Source organism: Hemicordylus capensis, chromosome 6 (assembly GCF_027244095.1).
Source record: "Hemicordylus capensis ecotype Gifberg chromosome 6, rHemCap1.1.pri, whole genome shotgun sequence".
NCBI lineage: Eukaryota > Metazoa > Chordata > Lepidosauria > Squamata > Cordylidae > Hemicordylus > Hemicordylus capensis.
The window spans coordinates 92,148,575-92,174,693 of record NC_069662.1 but is presented as its reverse complement, the minus strand read 5'-3'; the positions used below and the strand labels follow the sequence as shown (position 1 = coordinate 92,174,693).

The 26,119-nt window shown below is 43.0% G+C and overlaps 2 protein-coding genes across 6 annotated transcripts in view; one reads left to right on the top strand and one right to left on the bottom strand.

Annotated features, from left to right (window-relative positions):
• KBTBD2 (kelch repeat and BTB domain containing 2) overlaps positions 1 to 13,088 on the bottom strand; it is a 20,654-nt gene extending 7,566 nt beyond the window's left edge. Inside the window, exons 1-2 of one of the 3 annotated variants that reach the window (XM_053261395.1) lie at positions 12,955 to 13,088; positions 6,152 to 6,686 (exon numbers count right to left, since the gene is read on the bottom strand). In XM_053261395.1, coding sequence (XP_053117370.1) covers positions 6,152 to 6,321 — 170 coding nt within the window. In that variant the 5' untranslated portion in view covers positions 6,322 to 6,686; positions 12,955 to 13,088. Of the gene's footprint in view, positions 1 to 6,151; positions 6,687 to 11,990; positions 12,777 to 12,838 lie in introns of those variants that run through there. The other 2 variants (XM_053261394.1, XM_053261393.1) reach the window with 2 other exon arrangements.
• LOC128329759 (uncharacterized) lies at positions 13,078 to 26,119 on the top strand. 3 transcript variants are annotated; one of them, XM_053261390.1, is made up of 6 exons: positions 13,078 to 14,129; positions 17,062 to 17,214; positions 18,169 to 20,049; positions 20,796 to 20,921; positions 21,692 to 21,817; positions 25,881 to 26,119. In XM_053261390.1, the coding sequence occupies exons 2-6, from the start codon at positions 17,070 to 17,072 to the stop codon at positions 25,916 to 25,918; spliced, it is 2,316 nt and encodes a 771-aa protein (XP_053117365.1). In that variant the 5' UTR covers positions 13,078 to 14,129; positions 17,062 to 17,069; the 3' UTR covers positions 25,919 to 26,119. The 3 variants fall into 3 exon arrangements, with proteins under 3 accessions (XP_053117365.1, XP_053117366.1, XP_053117364.1); XM_053261389.1 differs by lacking the exon at positions 13,078 to 14,129 and adding an exon at positions 15,794 to 16,060; XM_053261391.1 differs by lacking the exons at positions 13,078 to 14,129; positions 20,796 to 20,921 and adding an exon at positions 15,793 to 16,060.

The following is a 26,119-nucleotide window of genomic DNA, read 5'->3' as shown; positions in this document are numbered from 1 at the left end:
AAGTTGATATGTAATTGTTTTTGTTCAAGGGTCCACTTGCCCTATATCTGAAGAACTCCACAGTGCCCTCCACCCCAGCCTAGTTGAGTGGTGTCTGTTGTTAGTCAAATAGGAGTCATCATTTGAAAAGGAACCCCTTCTAGCAGATTCCTGCTCATCACCACCATTTTACCTGGTGGTCGACCACCAGGTAAGTGAGTGTAGAATTTGATCTGGGATCACTAGATGTAAGTCTTGACGATCCACATTCGGGTGGAAGACCGACAGAAACCAAGTTGCAACTCGCGCATCTTTAACTGGGCACATCGCTCTACTGTGTTGCAGGATGCAATCAGAACTAGAAGTCTTTGAATGAGTCAGGATGGTTGAGATGGATGTTGCTGGAAATGGAGAACCAAGTCCCTGACGCACTGGAAGCATTCTTGGGATAAGTATGCCTTCCTGGTTTTTGTGTCCAGAACTGCTCCAATGTAGTCGATTGCACTAACTGGCTCCAGTTTGGATTTTTTTCCAATTGACTTGGATCCCCAAGTCTTGGAGGAGAGAGAATATATGTTTCATCTGAGAACATAATTCTCCTTTGTCTTTGGAAGTCAGAAGCCAGGTAAGGATAGACTGATACACCCTGGGCCTGCAGGAAAGCTACCATTGCAGCCATACATTTTGTAAATACCCTGGGGGTAGTGGCAAGCCCGAAGGGTAAGACTGTATTGGTACACTTGATTTCCTACTCCGAACCTCAGAAATTTTCTGTCATGTCCTGATGCCAATGTGGAAACACACGTTTTTGAGATCCAGCGTGACAAGCCAGTTCTCTTGTTGTAGAAGAGGTAGGATCTCCTGTAATGCTATCATGTGGAATTTCCTCACATGGACAAATTTGTTCAGGTGGCATAGATCCATGATAGGTCGTATGCCGCCGTCTCTCTTTAGGATCAAGAAGTTTCAGGAGTAAAACCCCTCACGTCTGTGCACTCACTGTACCGGGGCAATAGACCCTTCACTTCCTCTAACAACACCTGCGAGGGTTGAGTGAACCTCATCCCTGTAAATGTTGGGGTTGTTCTGAACTTTATAGAGTAGCCTGAAGAGATGATCTTCAGGTCCGATGTTATGTGGTGCTATGCAGGAGCATAGCATGCCAACTTGATGTTGGTTGTTGGCAAGAGAAGTATTTGAGAGACTGGTGACATTTCTCACTGGCCATGATGTTGTGGCCCCCAGTGGTGGGGAAAATGAGTGTATGTGCATGCCCTCTCTCCTGCTGCTTCTCCCCTGCAACTGGTATTGAGAGACATCATGCCTCTGAAGCTGGAGGTGGCCCACAGCCAGACTAGTAGCCATTGATAGACCTGTCCTCCATGAATCTGTCTAAACCCCTTTTAAAACCATCCAAGCTGGTGGCCATCACCACACCCCCATGGCAAGGAATTCAATAGATTAATTATGCACTGTATGAGAAAGTACTTCCTCTGTAGAATGAAGACAATGTAGATGCAGTAAAAATCTTAGCGGTGAATTTTGATTTCCCCCCCCCCTTCATTTTCTCAGTGGTGGAGTCTGTGTCCTCACTGAATAGGACCTTAACGTCAAAGGGCAAACCTATTTTGTCCTTCATGTTGAAGCCAGGTAGAGCGAAGCCAGGCGTGTTTCTGCAGGGAAATTGCAGTGACCAAAGAACATGATTCCAACTCTGCTAGATGTTTCGCAGTACTCGACTGCTGGTGAGTGAGTGCTGCTGATTTGTTCAATGTTTGTTGGAACTTGTACTTACATTCCTCTGAGTAGAGGACATCTAGATTATTTTGAAGTGTCTCCCATATGCCATGGTTGTATTTGGCAGTGCAGGCTGAATAGTTTGCAATTTTTATGAACAGGCACAAGGTGGAGTAGATTTTCCTCCCCCAAATAGCCATCTTTCTTCCTTTATCAGGAAGTGTGGTGTGACGACAACCTGTCTTAGATGAGGAGGTGGCACAGCTGATGACCAGTGAGTTTTGAAAACAGTGTTTAAGAAGGCATTCATTATCTTTTTTCTGTATACGGTACAAACTTTCTAGGTGTTTAGAGGTGGGGGTTGAAGTATGGATCAACTCCTACGTATACTTTGCAGCCCTAGAAATGACCGGGGGAACTGGAAGTGCCACAGATTGAGATAACTGAGATTTAATCATGAAATTGTACACAGGGTCATCTATCATGGCTAGCTCAGACTTGAGGCCAAGTCCCAGAGCTCCTGCCATTTCACTCACATGGTGGCAATAAGACTTCATTAGGCGTAACATGTGTGACTGGAGGCACATCATTGGGAGGATCAGCTAAATCCCTCGACTCATCAGGGTCAGACTCAAAGTCTGAAGAGCTGTGATGTTTGGAAGGTTAGTGTGTAGGTGATGGTGGTACATATGTCTGGGTTTCAATAGTGACTTTTTTCTGTGGTGCTGAAACAGGTATGGTCTGAGACCCCACATCAGTGCCTTTGAACACAGTCTGAGTAGTTATATCCACCAAATGCTTAATAGGTGGCCAAGCAACCATTTGTGTTGCAACTGAAAAACTTTGTCCAAGGGGTTTCACTGGTAAGGCTGAGCCCTCACCTCGCACCAGGGATTGTACAGTCTGAACTGAAGTGATTGTAGGTACCAAAGGTAAAGAAGACTTTGACTGAGCTGATCTCCAGGGTTGATCCTCTTGAAAAATCAAAGGTAAGCCAGGAGATTTGGTCCTCATGGTCGCCAAAGCAAGAGTAGCCCCTGCAGAGGATGAATATATAAACCCACACGAATGCCACAAAGATGGGCCCGCCAAATGGGCAGAAGGAAGAACACTGAGTGCGTTGGCCAAGAGGAAAACCTTTGGATATCGTCAATGGAGTACTTGTTTATGAATCTAGAATAGAGAGTAAGGTGTGGGCAGTGGATGGATCCAATAACGTCTCTCTATCTTCCTCAACCTTGAAGGTCAGTATCGGGGCTTGGCATCATGGAGTTACCAACCTCGATGCCGACAACACCAGAGTATGCAATGTAGAAATCGGACCTTGCACAGCTGGTGTCAAGAGAAGTTGTGTTGACATCGACAGAGACTTTTGATGTCGACTAGGTGTTGACGGGGTGAAGAGTCAACTGGTGTTGGGGCTGGGGATAGTGAGTGGGCCCTTGATGTCGACAGTCTCGGTATTGAAGGGCAGTTGACATCAATCAATTTCTTTGATGTCAGTCATGTTTCCTTCACCAATGTAAAGGTTTTTGATGTTGATTGTTGATGTTCGATATTGATAACTGGCGCCAAGGACTTGGGTGGCAAACTTTGCTATTCGGATGGAGACTGAATCCTCTCTCTCATCAAATCCAGAGCCTTTGGCTTCTTGGTTCGTGGGGAAGGTGAATGGGTATCTGACCTTGAATGCCTCGGCGTTGACGTGGCTGTCAACTTCGACAGAGCCTTTGGACTTTAACAGCCGTTGATGTCAATGGTCGCAATTTCGACAGTTTAAGAGTTGATGTCAGGCTTTTAGATGTTGATGCAGATTTTGTAAGGCAGGGTTCCCTTGGTGTCGAGGGGCTTAATACCTTGTCAAAAATGGCAGCACAAAGCTGCAAAGCCCGATTTTTCCACATTTGCTTGGAAAATAGCAAACATATTTATTATTTGATTTATATACCACCCTTACAAAAAATGGCTCAGGGCAATTTACATCAAAAGAACAAAACTAAATCAAAACTAAATCAATTAAACTATTAAAATCATTTAAAACCAACATTAAAAATTTAAAACCATAAATCTAATTAAAAGTCTGGATGAATAAATGTATCTTAAGTGACTTTTTAAAAGTTCCCAGAGATGGGGAGGCTCTTATTTCAACAGGGAGCGCATTCCAAAGCCCAGCGGCAGCAATGTAGAAGCCCCATTACTGAGTAGCAATAGCAATAGCAATAGCACTTACATTTATATACCGCTCTATAGCCGGAGCTCTCTAAGCAGTTTACAATGATTTTAGCATATTGCCCCCAACATTCTGGGTACTCATTTTACCGACCTCGGAAGGATGGAAGGCTGAGTCAACCTTGAGCCCCTGGTCAGGATCGAACTTGTAACCTTCTGGTTACAGGGCGGCAGTTTTACCACTGTGCCACCAGGGGCTCCTAGCCACCAGATGAGTTGGCAGCAACTACAGACAAACCTCTCCAGATGATCTTAACAGGCGGTAGGGCTCATGGTGAAGAAGACGTTCTCTTAAATACCCAGGGCCCAAATTGTTTAGGGATTTATAGGTAATAACCAGCACTTTGTATTTTGCCCAGAAACGTATCAGCAGCCAGTGTAATTCTTTCAACACAGGAGTAATATGGTCTCTCCTAGATGATCCAGATACCAACCTGGCCGCCGCAATGACACCCTTCCTATTTTCTCTAATACACTAGAGCAGGGCTGCACAACTTCAGTCCTCCTGTAGATCGACTACAACTCCCATAATCCCTGACTACTGGCCACTGTTGCTGGGGATTATGGGAGTTGTCCAGTAACAGCTGGAGGGCCGAAGTTGTACAGAGAACAACTGAGTGGTGCTTCCCTGCCCCCACTCCCCCTCATAAGTTTGCACTCAATGCTAGGATAAGATAATATAGCCTTTAATTTGACACTTGATTATGCCAAGTGGATGTCTGTTGATGGTGCTATAGCTCAATGAAAGAGCTTCTGCTTTAAATGCAGAAGGTCCCAGGTTCACTCCCTGGTATCTCCAGGCTGGGCTACGAAAGACTCCTGCCTGAAACCTTGGAGAGCTGCTGCTAGTCAGTATAGACAATATTGAGCTAGATGGACCAATGGTCTCTAACTTGGTATATGGCAGCTTCCTATATTCCTACATCTCAAACTGCAAATGCAAGCAAGGCTCCTTCTGCACAAGTGGTGAGCATACTGGAAATTTCTCCAATCTTATTTCCATTTCATTTTTAACAACCCTATTCCCCCAAAATCAGTACTGTGTACATAAAAAAACCTGATCCGACAACCAAACACAGCTCTTACAGAATAGATATTCCACCCTCAGTGCAATCCTCAAGTATCCTTTGTAGAAGTTTGAGCTGTGTACCATCCCACATTTGTAACTATTGATGTGATGCAAAACACACACCCCTGTCTTATGCTATATCTTTCCGGTGGGGCGGGGGGGAGAGAGGATTCCACTTCTACAAATATGTAATTCATTAGAATTATTTAGTAACATAATGGACACGTGAGACAACTTAGGCAGTTTCAAAATTATTAATTTGTACAATGAGAAATTCTGGATGTTGTCCACTAATTTTAACATGTCCAGGAGTAGTCAGTCATGCCTAAAAAAACTAAAACATTAAGACAAGTTAGTCATGATTAACTCAAATCTTATTTATTTCAATGGTAGTCAGTCATGATTAACTTAGCCTGGATGTTGTCCAATATGTTAATAGTTTTCAAAGGCACTTTCTTCATTAATTTTATACAGAGTAAGGGATGTGTTTGTTATTGAGTTTTCATCTATTAAAATATTTACAAGTATTTCATTAAACTAATTTCCCAGTAAAGCTTTTTATTTGTTTTAATCTAACAGTTAAGCCACATTAAGTGTATTTTATTTATTCCTCCCTAATCAAATAGCCATAACTATTTGAACTGAACTATGAGGGGCAAAGCAACCTGCCTAGAGAGCAGAAGGCTGTTGGTTCGAATCCCCACTGGTGGGTTTCACAGAATATGGGAAACTCCTATATTGGGCAGAACTGATATACTGCGCAGGAGATGGCAATAGTAAACCCCTCCTGTATTCTACCAAGAAAACCATATGGCTCTGTGGTCACCAGGTGTTGACACTGACTCGACAACACAACCTTTCCTTATGAGGGGGGAAGCTTTTAAATATGCTTGCAGGATATAATATGGCATAGGCTCAGGGCATCAGAATATTTTCCAGAAAGTTTCCCAATTCAAATTTTTCAAGAACAAACATAACTATTTGTAACCAAAACAACAGATCACCATTCACTTCAAGACCAGCAGAACTAGCCTGTCATAAGTTATGCTACACATTGAGGTTTTGGACCCACAAGATGACAACCATTTAGACATAACACATTTTCTCAGAAGTAATAATGCTGCTTTAAGCACATACCTGAAGTAAGAGCTACATGTAGCAAGAACCATCTTATGGCATGGGAACTCAGTGCCCTCAACAATTAAAACTATGTCTGTTAGCAACTGCTGTTCGTAGAACAACTTTAATTGCTCCAGTAAGGATACAGCATATTCCGTATTGATCTGCCTTTCTTCCTGGGTAGCCATGACTGCATTCCATTAATATTTCCAGGACCAGAATAGAGAAGCCACTTTATTTTGGCAGGAAAGAGGTCAAGCAACCATTTCTTTAAGAACTCAGAAGAAATTACAGGGGATATTGTTTGAAGACTTTACAAACTTTAATAGGGCAATTAACAATGGTTGATTTGATGGTTGAGTAAAGAATGCTTCTAATTTTGACCCACTCCCAGGGCACAATACTTAGTGTCCATATGTTTTCCTGAGACTTTCAAGAATGACTGCCAAGCTCCTGTTGGGATTTCCAGTGGTGCAGCACATGGGCGAACAAATGCAATTTGTGAGGTAGATTTTCTTGAAACATCTCTCAAGCAGTGGCTGCACTTGGATGACTAGAAGAAGAAAAAATTATTGTCAGTAACTTTAAGCCAGTCTCATCATAATTCTGACTAATACAATGTTTAGTATACTATTTAAAGTATTATCAAGTTATGTCGTGAGAACATTAATAGGAGCAAAAGCTATTATAAAGAACAAATTAAACACTCTCCCCATCCATCCAACACATTAAATATGTTCACAACTAGAGAGGGTTGGCAAATGTAGTGGTACTGTAATGTTATGGAAATACTCAGGAGTATAAGCCCAAAAGGTTTACTTTACTGGAAAAGTCTCCATAATCCCAGAGATTATTATTTTTTTGTCTCTCCTTACAGTATGCAGTATGGTCACTACTGATGGGGTTCTTAGTTACAAAGGAGATCCAAATGTTTGTCAAATGCTTTTTAGGCTATAGAGTGAAAAGCATTACTTATTTCACAAGATGTTAAGCATCTGAGTCCTGGTTTAATCAAGGGGAGCTTTACTATCAAAACAGTTCTTAACAATTTTTTCTTGGATCTAGCAGCCAGCTCAAAAATCTAGGAGCTTGACAGGGGATATTTGACAAATTATCAGAATTAGTGACGCACATTGTGGGGGTAGGCAGTTCTTTATCTCTTTTACAAGTAACATGCTTAATTAAGGGCTAAATGGAATAAATAAATATTTTATTAAATATTGGTATATCTGCCTCTGAATTCCCTAGTCTAGGCACCACAGCCTCCTGGTGCCTGGGATTTGCCAAGCACTGACAAAGTTATATTCAAGTACTTAAGGAGAGATCATGAACACTATGTTAACAAATGCACAGCATGTAAGTTTTATAATACTGGTGCAGTCTATTGGAATTCTGAGTCTGCCAAAGAATGGAAAGTGTTAAGAGCAGGATAAAGAAAATATCTCCAAGCTAAACAGTGCAGATTATTCATTTTTTAAAATCATATTTATATACTACCCGATTTATTTTTATAAAGAGAGAGATTAGATTAGGGAGCAATCTGAAGTAGGCTGTCTATTTGCCAGCAAGCAATAGCAGAAATTTGCATGTTGAGCCCGAACAAAAAAGTAGAAACACTAAAATGTAGTCCAAATTGTGATAGAAAGAGCCCACTGTGTACCTTTTAATTTTATCTGAACTATATGCTCCTGAGGAACATTTCCAACATTATTAGCCAGCCTGCAATACTCACTCAAGTGTGGACTATATCTGAACTAAAAGCTAACTCAGCTGAATCCTGGAGGGCACCCAGTCCTATCATCCATCCATTTCTTGGTTCAATCAAAGTGTCTGTTCTCACCTTTGAATCCTTAAGTGACTTGGGATCTGTGTAGTTAAGTATAGCATCCTTCTATATATTCCACCATACTCTCTGCTAAGCAACTAAGGTGTTGCACCTTGTTCCCATACCGAATGAAGTGTGACAAATGGCCATGTAAGACAGGCCCCTTTCACTTGCAGCACCTACCCTCTGGAATGCCCTTCTGAAGGAAGTCTGCCTGGCTCCCTTGTTATGTACTTTTCATTGCCTAGTAAAAACTTGACACTTTCGATTTGGCTTTTAGTGGTGGCTGATTGTTGGTTGGTGGCATTTCCTGTTTTTCTGCAGCTGTGAAGAGTTTGTGCCCTGTTTTTCAATTTTTTTAAAAAGGAAACCTGCAGTTGCTAGCAAAAATATTGCTAGTATTTTTGTTACTATTTTATTGTTCATATTGTTTTGGTATTTAAATTACTTTTAGATTTGTTTCTTTTTACTGTCAGCCACTTTGGTTTGCTTGTAAGAGAAGTAGGGTAGAAAGTTTTTAAATAAAATGAAAAGACCCAAGCAGTCATCTCTAAAAAAAGCTATTAGCTCAAAAGTGTTAGTTTGTCGCTTATAAAGGTTAAAAAATATAAGTTGAACAAAGTACATCAGAGGATCAAGTATGATCCATTTTCAACTAGACAACTTTATGGATTAATGTGGGGTAATCCGATGTTGACAATAAGTTATGAAACTACAGGAGGAATTACATTCAAAGACAATTATCTAATCTTGGATCCCCCAAAACCATGAAGCTGAAGGATTTCTTTAACACTGAAATTACTCTCTGTCTCAGTATATAATACAGCAAATAGCTTCTTACTCCTGGTGGTGCCTGTTTTTAAATTTATGTCCTTTATTTTTTCTTGAGTATAACATCAGTATGCCACCTAGCTACCAAACATCTATATCTATATCTATCTATATCTATCTCCTGGGTGTGCCAGGGAAAATGCGTCCTGGCAGCCCAGCTGATTGGCTGGGCTGCGGAGGCGCCTGATTGGCTGGCACACCCAGGAGGAGGAGAATTGGCCGCTGCGAGCCATGGCCGCTAGCGGGCCTGGCCTGGCGACGGGTGGCGGCTGCGGGACTGGCCCGGCTGTGGCAGCGGGCCCAGCCGAGGTGGTGAGGCGGCCGGCCCCGATACCGGGGCAGAAGGTGGGGGTGGGGGGAGAGGTGACTGGCCTGCTGCTGGCCACAAAGACTGGCAAGTGGCGGCAGCGGGCACAGCAGGCCACGTAGGCGGCACTTGGTGTGGCGGGCCCACCGGCGGGACAGGCCGTGTAGGTGGCTATCGGCCAGGCCAGGAGCAGCCTGTGGGAGACTGGGGTGGGAGGGAACCAGGCAGCGGGACTTTCCTGTTCGCCACCCGGGAGAAGGAGTGGTGGCAGCAGCCCAGTAAGTACAACTTTTAAAAATGCAGTGGGGGAGTGGGGCAGGGCAAGAGGGAGTGGGGCAGGGGGCAGGACAAGGAGGGCAGGAGAGACTGGGGCAGGAGGATGAAAGGGAGGGGTGGGAGGGGGAGGGCGGGCAAGAGAGGCAAGAGTGTGGGGCAGAAGGGAGGGAGGGAGAGTGGGGCAGGAGACAGAAGGGAACAGCCAGCCCCAAAGAGCACACAGATGCTCTGTGCAGGTTGGCTAGTAACAACTAAAAAGCAATCCAGAACATACTGTTGTCTCCAGTGTTGCTATACAGCCCACAGCACATCATTTCCTACTATTTTCGGCCTTTCAAATTTCTACTATTACTACTACAAATATTTATATACTGATTTTCAACATTCTATGTTCCCAAATGGCTCTCTCTCAGAGCTATTCTCACTTTACAGATCCCATTACTTCTAACAAGAGGAGTATCTTACTCTCAGTTACTCCTTTTCTTTGTGGATTAGGAAGCTAAAGGGTCTATGGCAGAGGAAGTTTCTACTCCCAATACATATAACACTAACCTTTTGCCAACTGGCTGGACAAGCTTACAAGAATATCACTGCCAAGCACCTATCCAATTCATTCTCAAAAAATATTTGTCAAAAAACTTGAGATTCAGGTTCCTCTATAACTTAGGAGCCCGGTTCCAATCAAAGCCCCGATATATGAAGTAAAAATGCTGTTTACTATTTTGAATCACTGCAAACAACCAAGCCAACTACTTTGTTTCTGCAACAACTCAGAATGTACAGCTGTGTTCTAAGCATTCTTACATGGAATGATATTCCAATTAAATCAATGATGTTTACCCTTGCCTAAGATCAGCATGTAAGCTTGAAAATGACAATTAATATAGTTTAAAATGCCAAGATAGTATTAAAGGAGTATGAACACATTCAACTGTAGTCCAGGTTATGTTATAGCTGATTAAATTAAGACATAGCAGAACATGTATGTTAAAAGAGAAGCTATTCTCACACAAAGAGAGCCTCTCTCTCAATATATAGTCTGCTCTCAATATATAACCTTGGGGTCAATGTTCCCTCTAACAGGGATTCCCAGATGTTGACTACAACTCCCAGAATCCCCAGCTGCAATGGCTTTTGCTTGGTGATTATGCGAGTTGTAGTCAACAACATATGGGAATCCCTGTTAGAGGGAACAGTGCTTGGGGTGGGCAAGTTCAATATGCAATTATTCATCAAGTTGCCTAACCTTGTTCCACTTCTCCAGTCAACTCTCATTCCAATCCCCTAGTTCCTCTGAAGCTATCCTGACCCAGCAGCAACGTATAAAGGCACTGCACCTTTTTCATAGTGCTGCCACATTTACACCACAGGAGGAAAGGAAGTGGTTGCTATAAAAGCTGTACACAAGGCTCTATATTCTATCTAAATACAAGTTGGTAGCTCTGGAAGACTAAAAGAGAAAAGAAGTCATATATGTATCTTAGTATATAGAGCCATGGCAGTTTCATGCACAGCTCAATCACTGCAGAGATGAGAATTGCCTGGAGACATTTTACTCACCACAGAAAGACAAGAAAGTGGTTAACTGAGAGAAGTTACAACTACTTACAAGCCCCTTCACTACACATTATGTGTAATTATAACTCACATCACCATAATATCACACACTACATTCAGTTTAACAAGTTCCTAAGGTTCACACCAACATTTATCACAGCATATGAAAAATCCCTTTTCCCTTCAACCAGGCTGTCAATACTATGAATACAGCAGAATGACTGGGCAAGATTGAGCTCTCTATCCAGTCTCTCAGATCATATGAAACCCAGTTTTCCTGCCTAGAAACTTAGAACTCATTTTCTAAGACATCTGACAAATCACACCTAATGTTAAACTAAGCCATTTCTTTTAAAGTCTTAATACATGACAGTATATTATAAATGTATTTCCAAGTTAGCCAGTTTTAAATATATATGAAATAGAAAGTGTATGTTCTTCTAGTGCTATCCAATGTATTGCTTTTAGTAGCAACACCACCCAATTTGATCAATACATCAAATAAGGCTTAATATGAATTACAGTACTTGCACAGAGACACACACTACTGCTAAAAGATAAATCCATTTAGTAACAGCATTTTAACACCATAAACCAAATTTAAAACAAAGAATTATAAGCACTCCCCAACACACACACACACACACACACACACTCACTCTCTCTCTCTCCTTTTGTCATAAAAGACTTTGGGTAACTGCAGTAAGCCAAATTTCTTTGCACCCCAAGGGAGACTCTATGTATTGGTTTGAGCCAGCAGTTAAAATTTACACCTGTTCTCTATAGAATAAAGTGACTTGACCACTGTTCAAGGCAAATTATGTTTACATATTGAAATCATATTATAAGCATATATGTTACTAGGAAAAGTGCAAGAGACTAAACAAGTCAGCAGATCAGTTTCAGTTAAGTACCATAAAGATGTGAAGCACAACTTTATATGCACAGTGAGCTTTTCGGGGAGTAGGAGAATACTCCTCTCTTCCTCATACTGCGGGGTAGGCAATGTCATTATCCATCCACTAGGAGGCTGTACCGTCCAAAAAACCACAAACCCCTACCTGCTTTAATCGTCAAGGGGCTGGGAATGTTTCCAATTGTAGTTCTCTAAAGATCCCAGAGGTGCGCATCCAAAATCAGTATTTTATGCCGCAGCGCGTCGCAGACACTCCGATGCGGCCTCTACCTGAATCTGCCCGAGAAAGGGCACACACTCCCTAGCTTTTCTGCTTCCTTCCCCACGTCTCTTCTCTAGGCACCCCCAAAATCACTTCCACCCACCCGCCCCAGAACGTAGCACCTTGTGCCCGTGCTACGGTCCCCACGGCAGGGGCTCTGGAGGCAGGCCCGGGGGCGACCGAGAGCAGGATCCCTTCCGCCCCCAACCTGTGTCACGGCTGCTTGCGGGGGTGGGGGGAGGGCAGGGGATGTCGCCGTGGGCCTACCATAAACGCAGTTCCCGAGAATCACACACACGCACTCACCCGCCTCCCTCCCACCCGGCAAGAACCGGACTCACAGCGCAGAATCCACACGGCGCCGCCCTGGCCCTCCTATCGCGCCCCCCATCCATCCATCCATCCGCCCTTAGACTCTGTGCATACCGGCGCAGACCCTCCTCGCCCTCTTTCCCATCCGCCACCCTACGCAGCCGGCTCCAGTTGAGAGCCCGGGCCGCTTCCCGCATCTGTCCGCCTCCCCGGGGGCCGCACCCAGGCCAGAAAGCTGACGCCAAGGAACTGGCGGTGGAGAAAGATGAAGCGGACGTGGGGCGGGGGAGCCATTTCCTCTCACAGAAAAACCGGCAGGATCTCCCGCCCCGCAGGGCCAAGGCCTAGACAAACAATGGAAAGGGGCGGGGGCGGCGAAGAAAGCGAACAACTTTCCCTCCCCTCCCACCGGCACAAACCTCCGTCGGCCTGCGCTGCTGCAGCTTCAGCCTCTCCTACCCCCGGCGCGGAGAGAGAGAAAGGGAGGGGAAAGGCCCGAGCCGAGGCGACACACAGCGACTGCGCGCGCTCTCACCTCGTTTTCCGCCCGCCCCGGCGTCCGTTGAGAGCCACAGAGCGCGCGCGAGCGCACCCTCGTCGCGTTCTAGCCCACTCCTGCGCAGACTCGGTCTCGGACGTGGGCGGGGGTGGATAGAGGAAGCTGTATGCTTGCGCACTAGAAGCATCTCCGCCAGCCTGACCCACCCACTTGGTGCGCATGCGTATTTTCCCTTCCCCTTCGCAGGGGAAAGCGACTCCTTCCATGATGCGCATGTGTATGCTGGGTCTTGCGGCAATCTGAGGCTGCTTTAGGGCGCTTGAGAAAAGCGGCTGTTGACGATCATTCTCAGAGATCTTTTCTTCGTCTCGCCTCCTGCAGGCCAAGTCAAGTGTTGCAGCTGCAATGTATAGTTTGTGTTAGACGGAGGACCCGTCCCAGCGCGCTGTGAAATAAGAAAATATATACTAGCATCATACATGAGAGCCTGAGCTTCCTTTGAAATTGAAAGCCGCAAATGTCCATTATCTATAAATATCCATTATCAGGCGTTTGCTCTGTCCTTGCCACTCCTGTGATGATTAATACCTTGCACTGGCAATTTAGAATGGCATAAACTTCCATTTCATAGCAGAAGTGCCTTCCTGTGTAGAAAGAAACCGTTGTGGACTGTGGAGGAAAACTCCAGGAAGTTCTCTCTTGACTTCATCAAACATAATAAACCTTGTGGGAAACTCAATATATTCCTGTTAGGGCTGGTAACAGGGCAGAATTTTACTGTCCCAGCCGGTTATTTTACGTCAAGATGGTTACCAGTATTGGAAGACAGAGTTCTAGAAAACATTCTTGCTTAGCCATTTTTTGCTGCTATTGCGCCAGTTTGCATTATCATAGTTTCACATAGGTGCAGCACTAAGGTGTTACATGGAGCGGTGGAATTTGTAGTGACCATGAGTGTGCATGCGCTGTGAATGCAAATCATCCTGCACATTGTTTTGCCATGTAGATATTAGGAGTCACAGATAGCTCAGGACAGGTGTCGGGTTTTGGGCGGGGGGAGAGTGTACTGCAAATGTTTATATTGCGCTTTCCTGCTACCTCCACCACCCACCCAGTTGAGCCAGCCAGACCACACTCGACCAGAGCCTAGCGTCTTCCTCTTTATTGCGTGCCTGCTTCCTATCTTGTCCCAGGCAGGCAGAAGGTAAACGGTAAGTGTACGGTAAGATTCCAGATAGATGAAGGAGCACCTTTCTGTTCCTCAAATAAATTCTATACACCCTCAGTCAGGGGCACTGTGAAACGTCTTTTTGCCAACTTTGTTTCCAGGGGAAGGACTCCTGCACATCCTATGAGGCACTCCTTCTAATATGACGCTGTTTGAAGTCAAAAGTTGCAGCCCTAACCTTTTTGTACAAAAACGTTATTTACATCTCAGATAACCTCTATGTGTGAACCTGCTCCCAGACAGGTGGACACAGTAGTTTTGTGTTGCACTCAGAAAACAGCTTACTTAGGCCACTCTTAAAGCAAAGCAGACATGTAAGATCTTTCGGACCCAAGGAACATAGTAGTAGGCAGTCTCTTCTTATAGCTTATCCAAACAAACCACTTGTCCTCAGTCCAATGGTCACTTCAGAAAGCTTTTTCATCTTTCAGTTTGTTCAGTCCAAGTGTCTCCACTTCCTGATAATGAAACATATTGCCAATGAACAACTACCTTGTACAGTGGGACTGCACAGAATGTGGGCCAGTTAACACGACCCAAGTCTGCAACCCTCTGAACATTTAATTGGGAGTAAGTCTCCTTGAACCTTGTGGGACATCTGAGGATCATACATACTTATGAGAGTTCTCTACGCAATCCACTATTTCTCTGCTTCAGGCAGAGAATTATACTGATAATACTGTTGAGATATACTGACCTACCTTATTTGCTGTGGTTAGAAGTCCTGGCTTATGTGAAGCATTTTGAACACTTACATAAAAGCTAAATATTATTGTATTTATGATATAATTAAAAGTTTCAATAAAAGATGTGTGAATACACTTGAAATATTATTATAAAGCTAAGTATTATTTGTATTTATATTATTATAATTAATTGTTTCATTAAAAGGTATATGTGAATACATCTGTAGCCCTACAACCAGCCACTAAAAGTCTAGAACTTCTTGCAAATAAGTGGCTACAGGACTGAGGCTTTCACTAATTCACTTGTTATTTATTTGTTAATTGCAATTTGCAGGAACACTTGCATATCTATCTGTTTTTATATTTATATCCTGCTCTTCCTCCAAGCAGCCAGAGTGGTATACATTATTATGCTTATTCCCACAACAACCCTGTGAGGTAGGTTAGTCTGAGAGAGAATTTACTGACCCAGATTCACCCAGTAAATTTAATGACTAAATGGAGATTTGAGCTCAAGTCTCCCTGATCCTAGCCCAATGCACCAACTACACTACATTGGCCCTGAAGATCTGATTCTGTAAGCCTGATCATAAGCAGAGTTGGGCATGCCTAAGCCCTCTGCTCTGCAAGCAAAGGAGGCTTGGCAGAGATCTCTGTGGATTAAGGATGGCACTAAGTATTTGCAGGATCAAAGCCTTGAACTACCAGGGGAACTGGTCTAAGTCTTTTCTGTAGTGATAAATATGAATATAAAAGGTGTAGAGAGGGAGATTATGAGAAGCTCAGTTAATCAAAGTACTTTGACTTAGGCACATTTAACTTTGCATAGGATCAGGCTGTAAGTCTCCTGTTGTTTTACGGGAAAGATTCCTACAAGTCCATTAAATTAGCTACAGGTGTGCTGTGATGAGGAGCCCCCCCCCTTCAGTTGTGCTTTTTAAGAAAGATGAGTGGCTTACTCAATTAGTTCTTTGCTGGGCTGTTTTCAGATACAGCAGCAGCATGGACCTTTGGCTTGGGGTCAAATACAGCAAGGGTGGAAGCAACTTAGTTTTGTAGGGCTTGTGTGTAAGGATTAAAATAAACAGTTTGATAGTGGGGATACCTGGTTTATAGAAGGGTGTGGAAAATAGGTGAGGGCTTAGACTGCAGATGTTTGGTGTTTGGTTGAGAGACTGGCCTGTTGTTTAAGGACTCTCTTGATATTTGACTATTGGTTCCAGAAGAGGTGTGTAGACTTATGTTCTCTTGGAGAAAGCCTCCTTGTCTTCTTTGTCTGTTTTTCATGTGTATATAAACTTAACTTGCAACTCTTCTGATGATGCTAAATTGCAGTCTGTCATGCATCCTAAATAGACTTTTCTGTAGGCAGCTCATGTTTTCTTATTCTAAAAGTAATAGTGGTTTGTGGAAGACTTGCCCTTTACTGGAGTGAAGAGTGGAGAAGAATATCTTGACTTAGTGAGATGGGGCTATGTTCTATATCTACTCTGTGTTCCTTAGAAGTGGCTGTTACAAAGGAGGTGTTGAGCTGCTAAGTAAGCAGTGTGTCTTGTATTACTTGAGGGCTAATTCTGAAGAAGTGTGTATAAAAATCTAATACAAGTACATATGTGGGATAGGTCATATCTGCAGTTCTCCACCACTCTGTCAGACTGATAGAGGTACCTTTTAGTGAGATTGTAAAGCAATCGGCATGTACCCAGGGAGGGTTGGCTAGGGTGTATAACTAGTGGGATAGTAAAACTGTATGTCTCTGTATGGCTGTGTGAACTGAGAGTTTGGGGCATACAGTCTGAAGCCTCTCTGTAGAATATGTCTCTAGCATCTGGAAAGGCACCCTTTCCAGTTAAACAAATTACTTAACCTTCTCTGACAACTGCAGAGATTAGTCTGTTGGCTGAATTTGTTCTTGTTCTCAATGCAGAGACATGCAAACAAATGGTGTAGGGTGTATCATCTTGTAGAATGGTAAAAGGAGTTAAGGTGACTGAGGAGTCTCGGTGGGAGGCAAATCTATTGCTCCAAAGCCCTTCCACTGACCAAATCAAAGTGTGGAAGGATGGCAGGGGAATATGAGCTTGCACTTCCAGATGCATATGATGAGCTTGCATCTCCAGAAGGACGACAGAGCCGGCCTTGTCTTTACCAAACTATTTTACAACCTGGGTTATCATAAAATCTGTCTCTGTCAAATAAGTCTCTGATATCTGCTATGTCTGTTTCTAGCCTAGAAAATGAACTCCTCCTCAGCGTCAGAAAGTGGACCTTACTCCACAAACCAAAGACCCTTTTTTTATGCACAGCCAACAGCACAACAACCGTTCCCAAATCCATGGTTCCTTGGCCATGTGTACAATCCATATGGTATTCCTACCACAGGTAAGTTTCCTCCATATATATATGAGGGAAATGTCTGGGTTGAGCCACTGACCAATCAGTCCTGTAGTTGTGGTCATGATCTTCAGGGTAAAGATGTCTAGCTCTAGTATGTTGTCTAGCTTATTTTTTAACTGGTTGACTGTATTCCTTATATAATTCCACAGAGGCCCTTACATTGTTGTACCTGCATTGTGGCCTTGCCAGGTTATCTGTTGGGGAACCTATTGCTTAACAGCTGTATGGCAACACAATTGCAATAGGTGACAATTGGCAGCATGGAGACAGTGATAGGAAATGCTTAATTGGCTGAACTTCTGCATGTTTTATCTCATTGACTGGCCTGAAAATAAGCTTCATGTTCAGTTTTAATCTGTACTATAATTAAGAATACTTATTCAAAATATAGTTTATTGCAATCAATAGGGTTTGTTCCAAATGGTTTGGAATGCAGGTGTTGGTATTGCACTTAGGCCACAAGGGGTGTTACTGGTCAACCAGTAATAATGCTAGCCTTTCTCTAGGCCTATGCTCTTCCCATGTAGTGGGAAACAAATTCTCTAAACCTAACTGACTGCTAGCAGGACTGCTAGCAAATCTCAAATTGGCAAACAGGCCCTGCATGTGAACAAGACGGATGCCTGCTCAAGCTTGTTTGCAAGTCTTCTCATCCAAATTCTGTGTTCTCTATATGCTCAGGATGAAGGGACTTCATACCTTGGTTCTCCATAGAATTCCATGGAGGACAGACATGACATAACTATATCAGGCTAAACCTTTTGCTGTCTTTTGAGGGACAACATTATGGAGTAGCCTAGATTGATTGCTGTAAGAAGCTTAATCAAAATTGGATGGCATATTGAAGATTTAGTGAATCCCACATCTTCTCTGTTATAATCTAATGGATGTTAAGATTATATGTTAAGCACATATTTCTGTTCCTTTTGATGTGTCTAGGCTTTAGAAATGGGAATCCATATTTCCCATATTATTCGGTTCCTTTCCACGAGTACCCTGGATACCTTATTCAACAGCATCCCATGCATACAAGAGCTAACAGAAGACCTTATTATAATGGTCACCCACCCTCGCCCATGCTTTATCAAGCGACAAGGTTCAGGCACTATAGCCCTGGGAAACGAACAGAGACCAAAGAAACGCAGACTGATCCCAAGCAGCCTGAAGGTAAATTTAAAAAGCATCAAGATCACAGTAAAGAAACAAAAGGCTCTGATGCTGAAAACATTAACTGTGTCTCCTCTGGTGTTGGTAAAGGAACTGAAAGCTCCTTGGAAAAAACAGAGCGGGTTGTGTCTCCTATTGTTCCAGAAAGAGACTTTGCCAAGAACTCTTCAGGTTCTGTACAGTTTCGAAGCCTTCCCCCACGAGGCTATGCCTTTGAGAAAGAGGAAGTAAGAATAGAGTATGGTAATGGTGGTGCCCCTGCCATTCAACTCTGGAAATCCTTCAAAGAAACAATCCCTCTATATGATGTAGCAAAGAAACCAGTCCCAGAAAATGTCATGCAAAGAGATGTGTTTGCTCTGAGTTCCTGTGAAGGAGTTGTATATGGGCCCCATGAACAAGGAGAGTTGATGCTGAGCACTGGTTATTCAGAGGAGCAAAATACTCTTGAAGATGTGCAGGAGAAAGAGTCTGCACATAAATTAAAGCTGGATTCAGAAAAGCAAGGAACTGCTAACCATAGAGCAAAATCTCCTTTAGACGAAGCCAAAGCCATGCAGCTGGCTGAACCAACCAGACCTGACCAGATGGGGGCAAGACTGGATGCACTAATGTCCAAAAGATCTTCTGGCTTCAAGAGGTCCAGTGGTTCAAAAGCTCCTCAAGATGTGTCAAACCTCGTTCGGCAAAGTGAATTATTTCCATCTGGCATGGAGATAAATGACTTGTGTTTTCCTCAGAAATTGAATGAGAAACTTGAGATGACTGACAAAAATCAGGTGACTCCAGAAACAAGCTTATGGTGTGATGAGTCAGATAAATACATTCCTCCTGAGAGCTGGCTGGCTTGTTTAGACAACATGGACACTAACTTTAACTATAATGTATATTTGTCTCAAAGAAAACGTCCAAGTGTACTCAGTCTTACCTCTGATGAGATGTCTTCCATAGATGAAGCTTCATCAGTTGACACTGCATCAGTGCCTTGTCTTGGCCCTGAATATATGCTTCAGAAAAACATGTATGCCTTCAAGAAAAGCACAGAGGGCTTGGAAAGAGAGAAAATAAAAAGCGGAGGCTCCCTCAATGAAAACGAGGAAGTGGTGGGGAGTGAACAGGCTGGTAGTAGCCATAGTCAGAACCTGAAGAGCTGTTCAGGAGTTAAGATCAAAGAAGTTCTTAGTCGAAGCAGGAAGCTGGGCATTCTTCCACGGTCTTCCAGTAGGAAGAAGCTTTATCCTTGCAAAAAAAAAGCTGCTAAGAGTTTATCGCCATCTGAAGCAGAGGACTCTGAAGAATACTGGATGAAGGAGGAGGAAGAAGATGAGGAGGAGGAGGAGGAGGAGGAAGAGGAAGAGGAGGAGTATTTAATTCAAGGCATCCCTCCTTATGGAACCCTATCACCTGACAAAAGTGGTCTTGGTTGGCAGCTGGGCCAGCAAGTATTCTGGAGAATACCTAAACATGCAGTGCCAGCTCAGCTTATTAGGTGGCCTGTACAAGAGAAAATAAAAATTTCCAATCTTGCTACTAAACTGAAGGAGCAAGAAGAAGATGAAGACCTCTGTGGTGACTACAACTTCTGTCTGAAGAGACCTACAGTGCATCAACCAGAAGCACAAGAGTACAGAAGAATGCCTCAAAAATCCTCTAGTAAGACATAAAACTTACAATTATTAATAGGGGCGTGGGTGGAAATTAAGGCAACATTTATTTTATCTCTCATAGTAGGCCTTGCTAGTTAGAAAAAGTGAAGGGACCAGAACTTGAAGTCATAAACTAGTAAGTCAGAACCATATTGGGTGAATTGGCTGAATACCCATTAAGCTTCTCAAGGCTACATTGCATTAGTTCAGGTGCAGCCTACCTTGGACTCTCCAGCTACTGTTGCCTACAACTCCCATCAAGCCTGATAGAAATTTATCTTGGATGGAGATGATGGGATTTGTAGTTCAACAGCTAGAGAGCCAAGGTTGCCTATACCTGCATTAGTTGCTAGCATATGCTGGTCCCCTGCTCATCTGTTTCTTTGCCATTGTAACATAGCTATTCATGTCATGGCTTCACAGGGTTTCAAAATGAGCATATACTGAATGTGTTCTCTTAACTTGGATCACATTCTGACCTTAAGTTGCAAGTGGCAAATTGACTTACTGCGATGTTAGTCTATGTGTACATTATTTAGCTCTGCAGCTAAAATGGGGTGGGAGAGGAAAGATGACAACTAGAGGATGTGTGACTTTCAAAATATCTGAGAATTGGATTAAGCTAAATGCTAGCTCTACAAGTTCTTACCAAATGAAACCATCCTGTATGTTAGATCTCTGACTCCTCGGGCTATTAGGTTGATAGTGCAGCAGGCATAGACTCACTGGGATTTTATCTTGTGTTTTGGCTAGGAAGACTGCAAAAGGAAGGTGGTGGTATAGCAGCTGATGAATACTGGATGAAAAGTGGTGCTCGGCCCAAGTTGGCTAGCTTGATGTATGGGGGCCTTTTACCCACAACCAAAAGCATAGAAAAAGGTTTGGCCTTGTCTACTTCTATGAATATTGGAAGATGCCAGGTGCTTTACCCTGTTCTGATAGCAATTTAGTATGGCTACTACTTTTGTTCTCCAGTTCTTGAGGGAAAGTGAACACATGGTCAAAGCAGGGGCGATTTCACACACTTTGCCAAGGCAAACCTGGGTTTGCCATAGTGTAAACCTAACAGCTAAGTATAGTAATGTGTGCTGTCGAGTTGGTGTCAACTCCTGGCAACCACAGAGCCCTGTGGTTGTCTTTGGTAGAATACAGGAGGAGTTTACCATTGCCATCTCCCACACAGTATGAGATGATGCCTTTCAGCGTCTTCCTATATCACTGCTGCCTGAAATAGGTGTTTCCCATAGTCTGGGAAGCATACCATTGGGGATTTGAACCAGCAACATCTGGCTTGCTAATCAAGCCATTTCCCCACTGTGCCATTAGATGGCCGCAGCCCAATCATGGTCCCTGAATTACTGCACTAGGTAACTTTTGCACATATTTGCCACACATGCACCTTACTTCTGAGTGAATGTTTAATGCATCTTGAGAACAATTTCCCAAAATATTTAAGTAAACTATAGTTGGGTGATGGTATTCTATATCAGCTTATAAACTGGCTAGCCTAGCACAGTAGAAAACTGATGGACTACGGGGGCAGTAGTAGTCCTAACTATAATGAAGGTGGGAATCCAACAACTACCTCATCTAATCTGGGTTAACAATGATAAAACTCTTAAATGCAGAAATGCTTTCTGTTGCTTCAGACAGCTTATCAGTAGACACTCCAAAGAAGAAAGGGGTGCATAAGCCTCCACACAAGCGCAGGGACACAAGACGAGATGGCACAGAAGCTGAAGAATGGGAAAAGCCTAAAACTACTCAACACAAAGGTTCGTGTTATAATCAGGCAGACTTTCTAACATGGTGGTCACCTACTACTTCTCTAGTTTCAAGCTCGCAAATGGTGTCTATATTCAGTTGTGTATGTGGCTTAAAATTTTTGGTCCAATCTTCAGTGAATAGATATCCAGGAGTAGATATCGGAATAGATTTTTATTATTATTATTTTATTTTTTACATTTTATATCCCGCTCTTCCTCCAAGGAGCCCAGAGCGGTGTACTACATACTTGAGTTTCTCTTTCACAACAACCCTGTGAAGTAAGTTAGGCTGAGAGAGAAGTGACTGGCCCAGAGTCACCCAGCAAGTCTCATGGCTGAATGGGGATTTGAACTCGGGTCTCCCCAGTCCTAGTCCAGCACTCTAACCACTACACCACACTGGCTTTTGGATACAGGGAATTGCTACGTAGATATAGGATTGGAAAGTGATGCCCCTCTCATTCTTGACTGCCACTCTGTACACTGAATATTTATAGAAATCAACTTTGAAAGGATACAGATCCTGAGTTGTGGCAGAGGGGAGAAGAGCATATGAATCCGAATGTGTATAATAGTTGGAAGTGATTAAGAGCCATCAAGTCGGTGTTGACTCTTAGCAACCACATAGATTCTCTCCAGGATGATCTGTCTTCAACTTGGCCTTTAATGTCTCTCAGTGGTGCATTGTCATAATCGAGTCCATCCACCTTGTTGCTGGTCGTCCTTCTCTTTCCTTCCACTTTCTCCCGAGCATTATGGACTTCTCAAGGGAGCTGAGTCTTCGCATAATGTGCCCAAAGTATGATAGTTTGAGCCTGGTCATTTGTGCCTTGGGTGAAAATTCTGGATTGATTTGTTCTGTGATCCATTTGTTTTTCCTAACTGTCCATGGTATCCTCAAAAGTCTTCTCCAGCACCAAAGTTGAAAAGCATCAATGCTTTTTCTATCTTACTACTTCAAAGTCCAGCTTTCGCATCCATAGTGTGTCATGGGAAAAACTATTTTCCAAACAATTCTAATCTCTGTAGGTGTAGACATGTCACAGCATCTAAATATCCGTTCCAATGCCTTCATTGCAACCCTACCAAGTGCTAGTCTGTGGCATATTTCTTGACTGCTGGATCCTTTACTGTTGACTGTCAATCCTAAAAGGCAGAAGCTATTCACCACTTCAGTTGGAAGTTGGAAGTACACCTTTAAAATATATGGCCCACTACCTGAATAATTGATATAAAACTAGCTGAATTGTTAGACTTCAGTTTTATCATCTCTACTGTATAGACACTTGGAATACCTAGTATCTAGATGCAGCTGAGCAAAGGTAAGTTGTAGGAGAGACAGGCATCTTGATTCTAGAAGTCTAAGGGTTTGTGGCTTCAAGTCTGAGGGGGTACTATGTAAAGCTAATCTGATTCCTGACATGGTAATGACTATCATTCTGTATTTCTTACACATGTTGCATGAAGTACACTTGCTGCCAGTCCTCTGGGACTGTGCACTGACACTGGGACTTGAGGTAAATTCATATTCAGAAAAAGTGTAGCTCTCCAGATGCAGAAGTAGATCAAATTATGAATGCTCTGCCATATTAAAAACCACTAAGCTCAAGGATAGCGAGCATATTGGGAGAAACTCTAGGCTTGATACCTTCTCCCTAATATACTAGCTTGCCAAGATGGGGAGATGCTGTGAGGCAACACTCAAATAGGCAAACCCTCCATCCAGAGCTGGGACAATTCATTTATGCACCCTAGGTGAAGTTTGAAAATTATACCCCCAATGAAAGCATGAAGTACACAGTTTTACCTCTCAGAACAAGTTCCTAACCTCCACTGGAGATTTTCAACTTGGCACTGACATTTGAGGTTGGACATAGAATCTCAAACAAAGGTTGGGAACCAATGTGGGAACCAGGAGTTGGTAGGTTTAGCAACATGTCCACCAAGAGCATGTGTTCTCTGGGAACCTCTGGTTCCCATTTTACTTGCTTCTGGGTAGTTGTGTGAACCAGCTACATATATAACAGGGGATAATCAGGATTCTGATATAACCAGGATAATCAGGATCCTGACATAACCAACGTATTTATAGCTTTCTTGAGAAGCACTTGGGTTGTGCATATATTTTAGGCTGTAGGATTAGCTAATTATTGTTGAAAGGATGGTGGGATTCTTGTTTAGCACTGTAGCTATGTCTGTCAGCTTTCTGCAATGTTTGTGTAACACCTCCTTCCCCTACACTAGGGCTGTGCACAATTGCAAATTCAGGATCTGATCCAAAGCCAGTCCAGAACCACATAAATTGGTTATGGGACCTTTGGACCCTTCAGAATTCTGGTACTGGATTCCCTTCTGGGAATCAATTTTTGGGCAAAAATCCCCATAGTCTAGTGGGGGAAGAATTTTTTTAAAGGAGCTCTGAAAGTTGCCCCATAAGTAGGTAAGGATGGCTGGACTCAGTGTATTTAATTACAAGTGAATCCAATCTGTTCCTACATTTTAAGTAGTCAAGAAATTGTATTTGCATCATGGAAGAAAAGTGGTGCAACACCCCAAGGATCTCATAAGCTAAATTAAGAAACGAATGCATGAGTGGGCAAGCAGATGCTAGAAAATGGCCGTTTCCCCTCAGCCAGGCAGGGGGACTCCATTTTGTATCTCCTCCACCATTTGGAGCTCCAGAATGTTGGGAATTCTCTCTGGTAGAGAAGCCCTTTTTCATTATAGCAGAGTGCACAGAGGCACAACACAGCGGATTTAGTTAGGCATGCGTGTATGCTGAGAATAAAGTAACTTGGAGCCAGTTCATAGTTTCAAATCAATATATAAGGCATTTATTAGAGAACTCCATTCTAGATAGGAAAGTGAGGAGTTAGGATCACTAATCTAGTTAGCTAGCTGGATGCAGATGGATTTTGCATCTTCTCTGCACACATGGTTCAGGGAGAGGAGTTTGCTTGCATGTTGCAAGGTAGAAGGGACAGGAAGAGAAGGGAGGAAGGAAGTTAGTCCCTAAAGTAGCAATCTACATTCCAAAGGGATAGTGTCAGAGCAGTAGAGAAGGGATGACCAATGTCTTGACCCTCTAGCCCTCTGACTCGGTAGTCTGTCCTCCACTTTCTTTGAGACAAGAGACAATGCAAAGTCCTTAACGTCCAACACAGAATACCAACTCCTTTCCAAAAATGCTCCAGAAATCACAGAATGATATCTGCTAATTCCAGACTGAATTAAGCTGCCCGATTTTGGATCCAGATTCTCAGCTCCACTCCCCAAGGCCTATATCAGACTACTTCTGGAATTCCAGAACCATTATTGTACAGCCCTACCCCACATCACAAATTGCTAAATATCCTGAAAGGCTTTGGGGCTTCATTTTGTGACTTGAAACATCATGGCTCAGGGCAGTTTACACAGAGAAATAATAAATAAATAAGATGGCTCCCTGTCCCCAAAGAGCTCACAATCTAAAAAGAAGCATAAGATGACACCAGCAACAGTCACTGGAGGTACTGTGCTGGGGGTGGATAGGGCCAGTTACTCTCCCCCTGCTCAATAAAGAGAATCACCACGTTAAAAGGTGCCTCTTTGCCAAATTAGCAGGGGTATAAAGCATAACACTTGTCATTTGTCACATTCCTATGCATGCTGTGCCCTAGGTGGCTGTCTTGCTTATCTATCTTTAGTTAGAAGGCCCTGCTTCTACCAGATACTTGTTCTAAAGTGATCTATACCACATGCATTGTTTGAATTGGCTGTAAGATGTCTTTCTATGTAGCTTTGGTATTCCTTGAGAGTAGGCAGGATCTTGTTGAACAGCAATCTTGCTCTTGAATTGAGAGGTCTCCAAAGTGGTTCTCAAAATGGGCAACTGCATTCCAGTAGACCTACCTCTAAAATTGGTTGCATGTGAATCTTAAGTTATTCCTTGCATGTACTAGTGTCTGCAAAAATAAGTGGCTGTGGAGAGGGGTGCCCAAACCATAGATAGAAATGGCTTCAGAGACTTCTGACAGAGGGGAAAGTGTATAGTTAGCTTCAAAATTAACCTTCCTTAACTTCTTTTGTGCAGGGCACAGCGCAAAGAGATCTCTCTACCGAAGAAGATAATCAGAACTGAACGTACAAACATCTGCCTGTATTGTCCACACGAGTTAAACCTAGCTTTTTGTAAGCAGCTCAGCAAGATTAAAGTTGCACTTCAAAGTAAAGATTCCAGAGTATGTTAGAAAAAAGTATTTAAAAAACCACTAACATGAAGGCATATGGAAATAACACAATTGATATTAAAAAATTCAAAATTGCACTAAA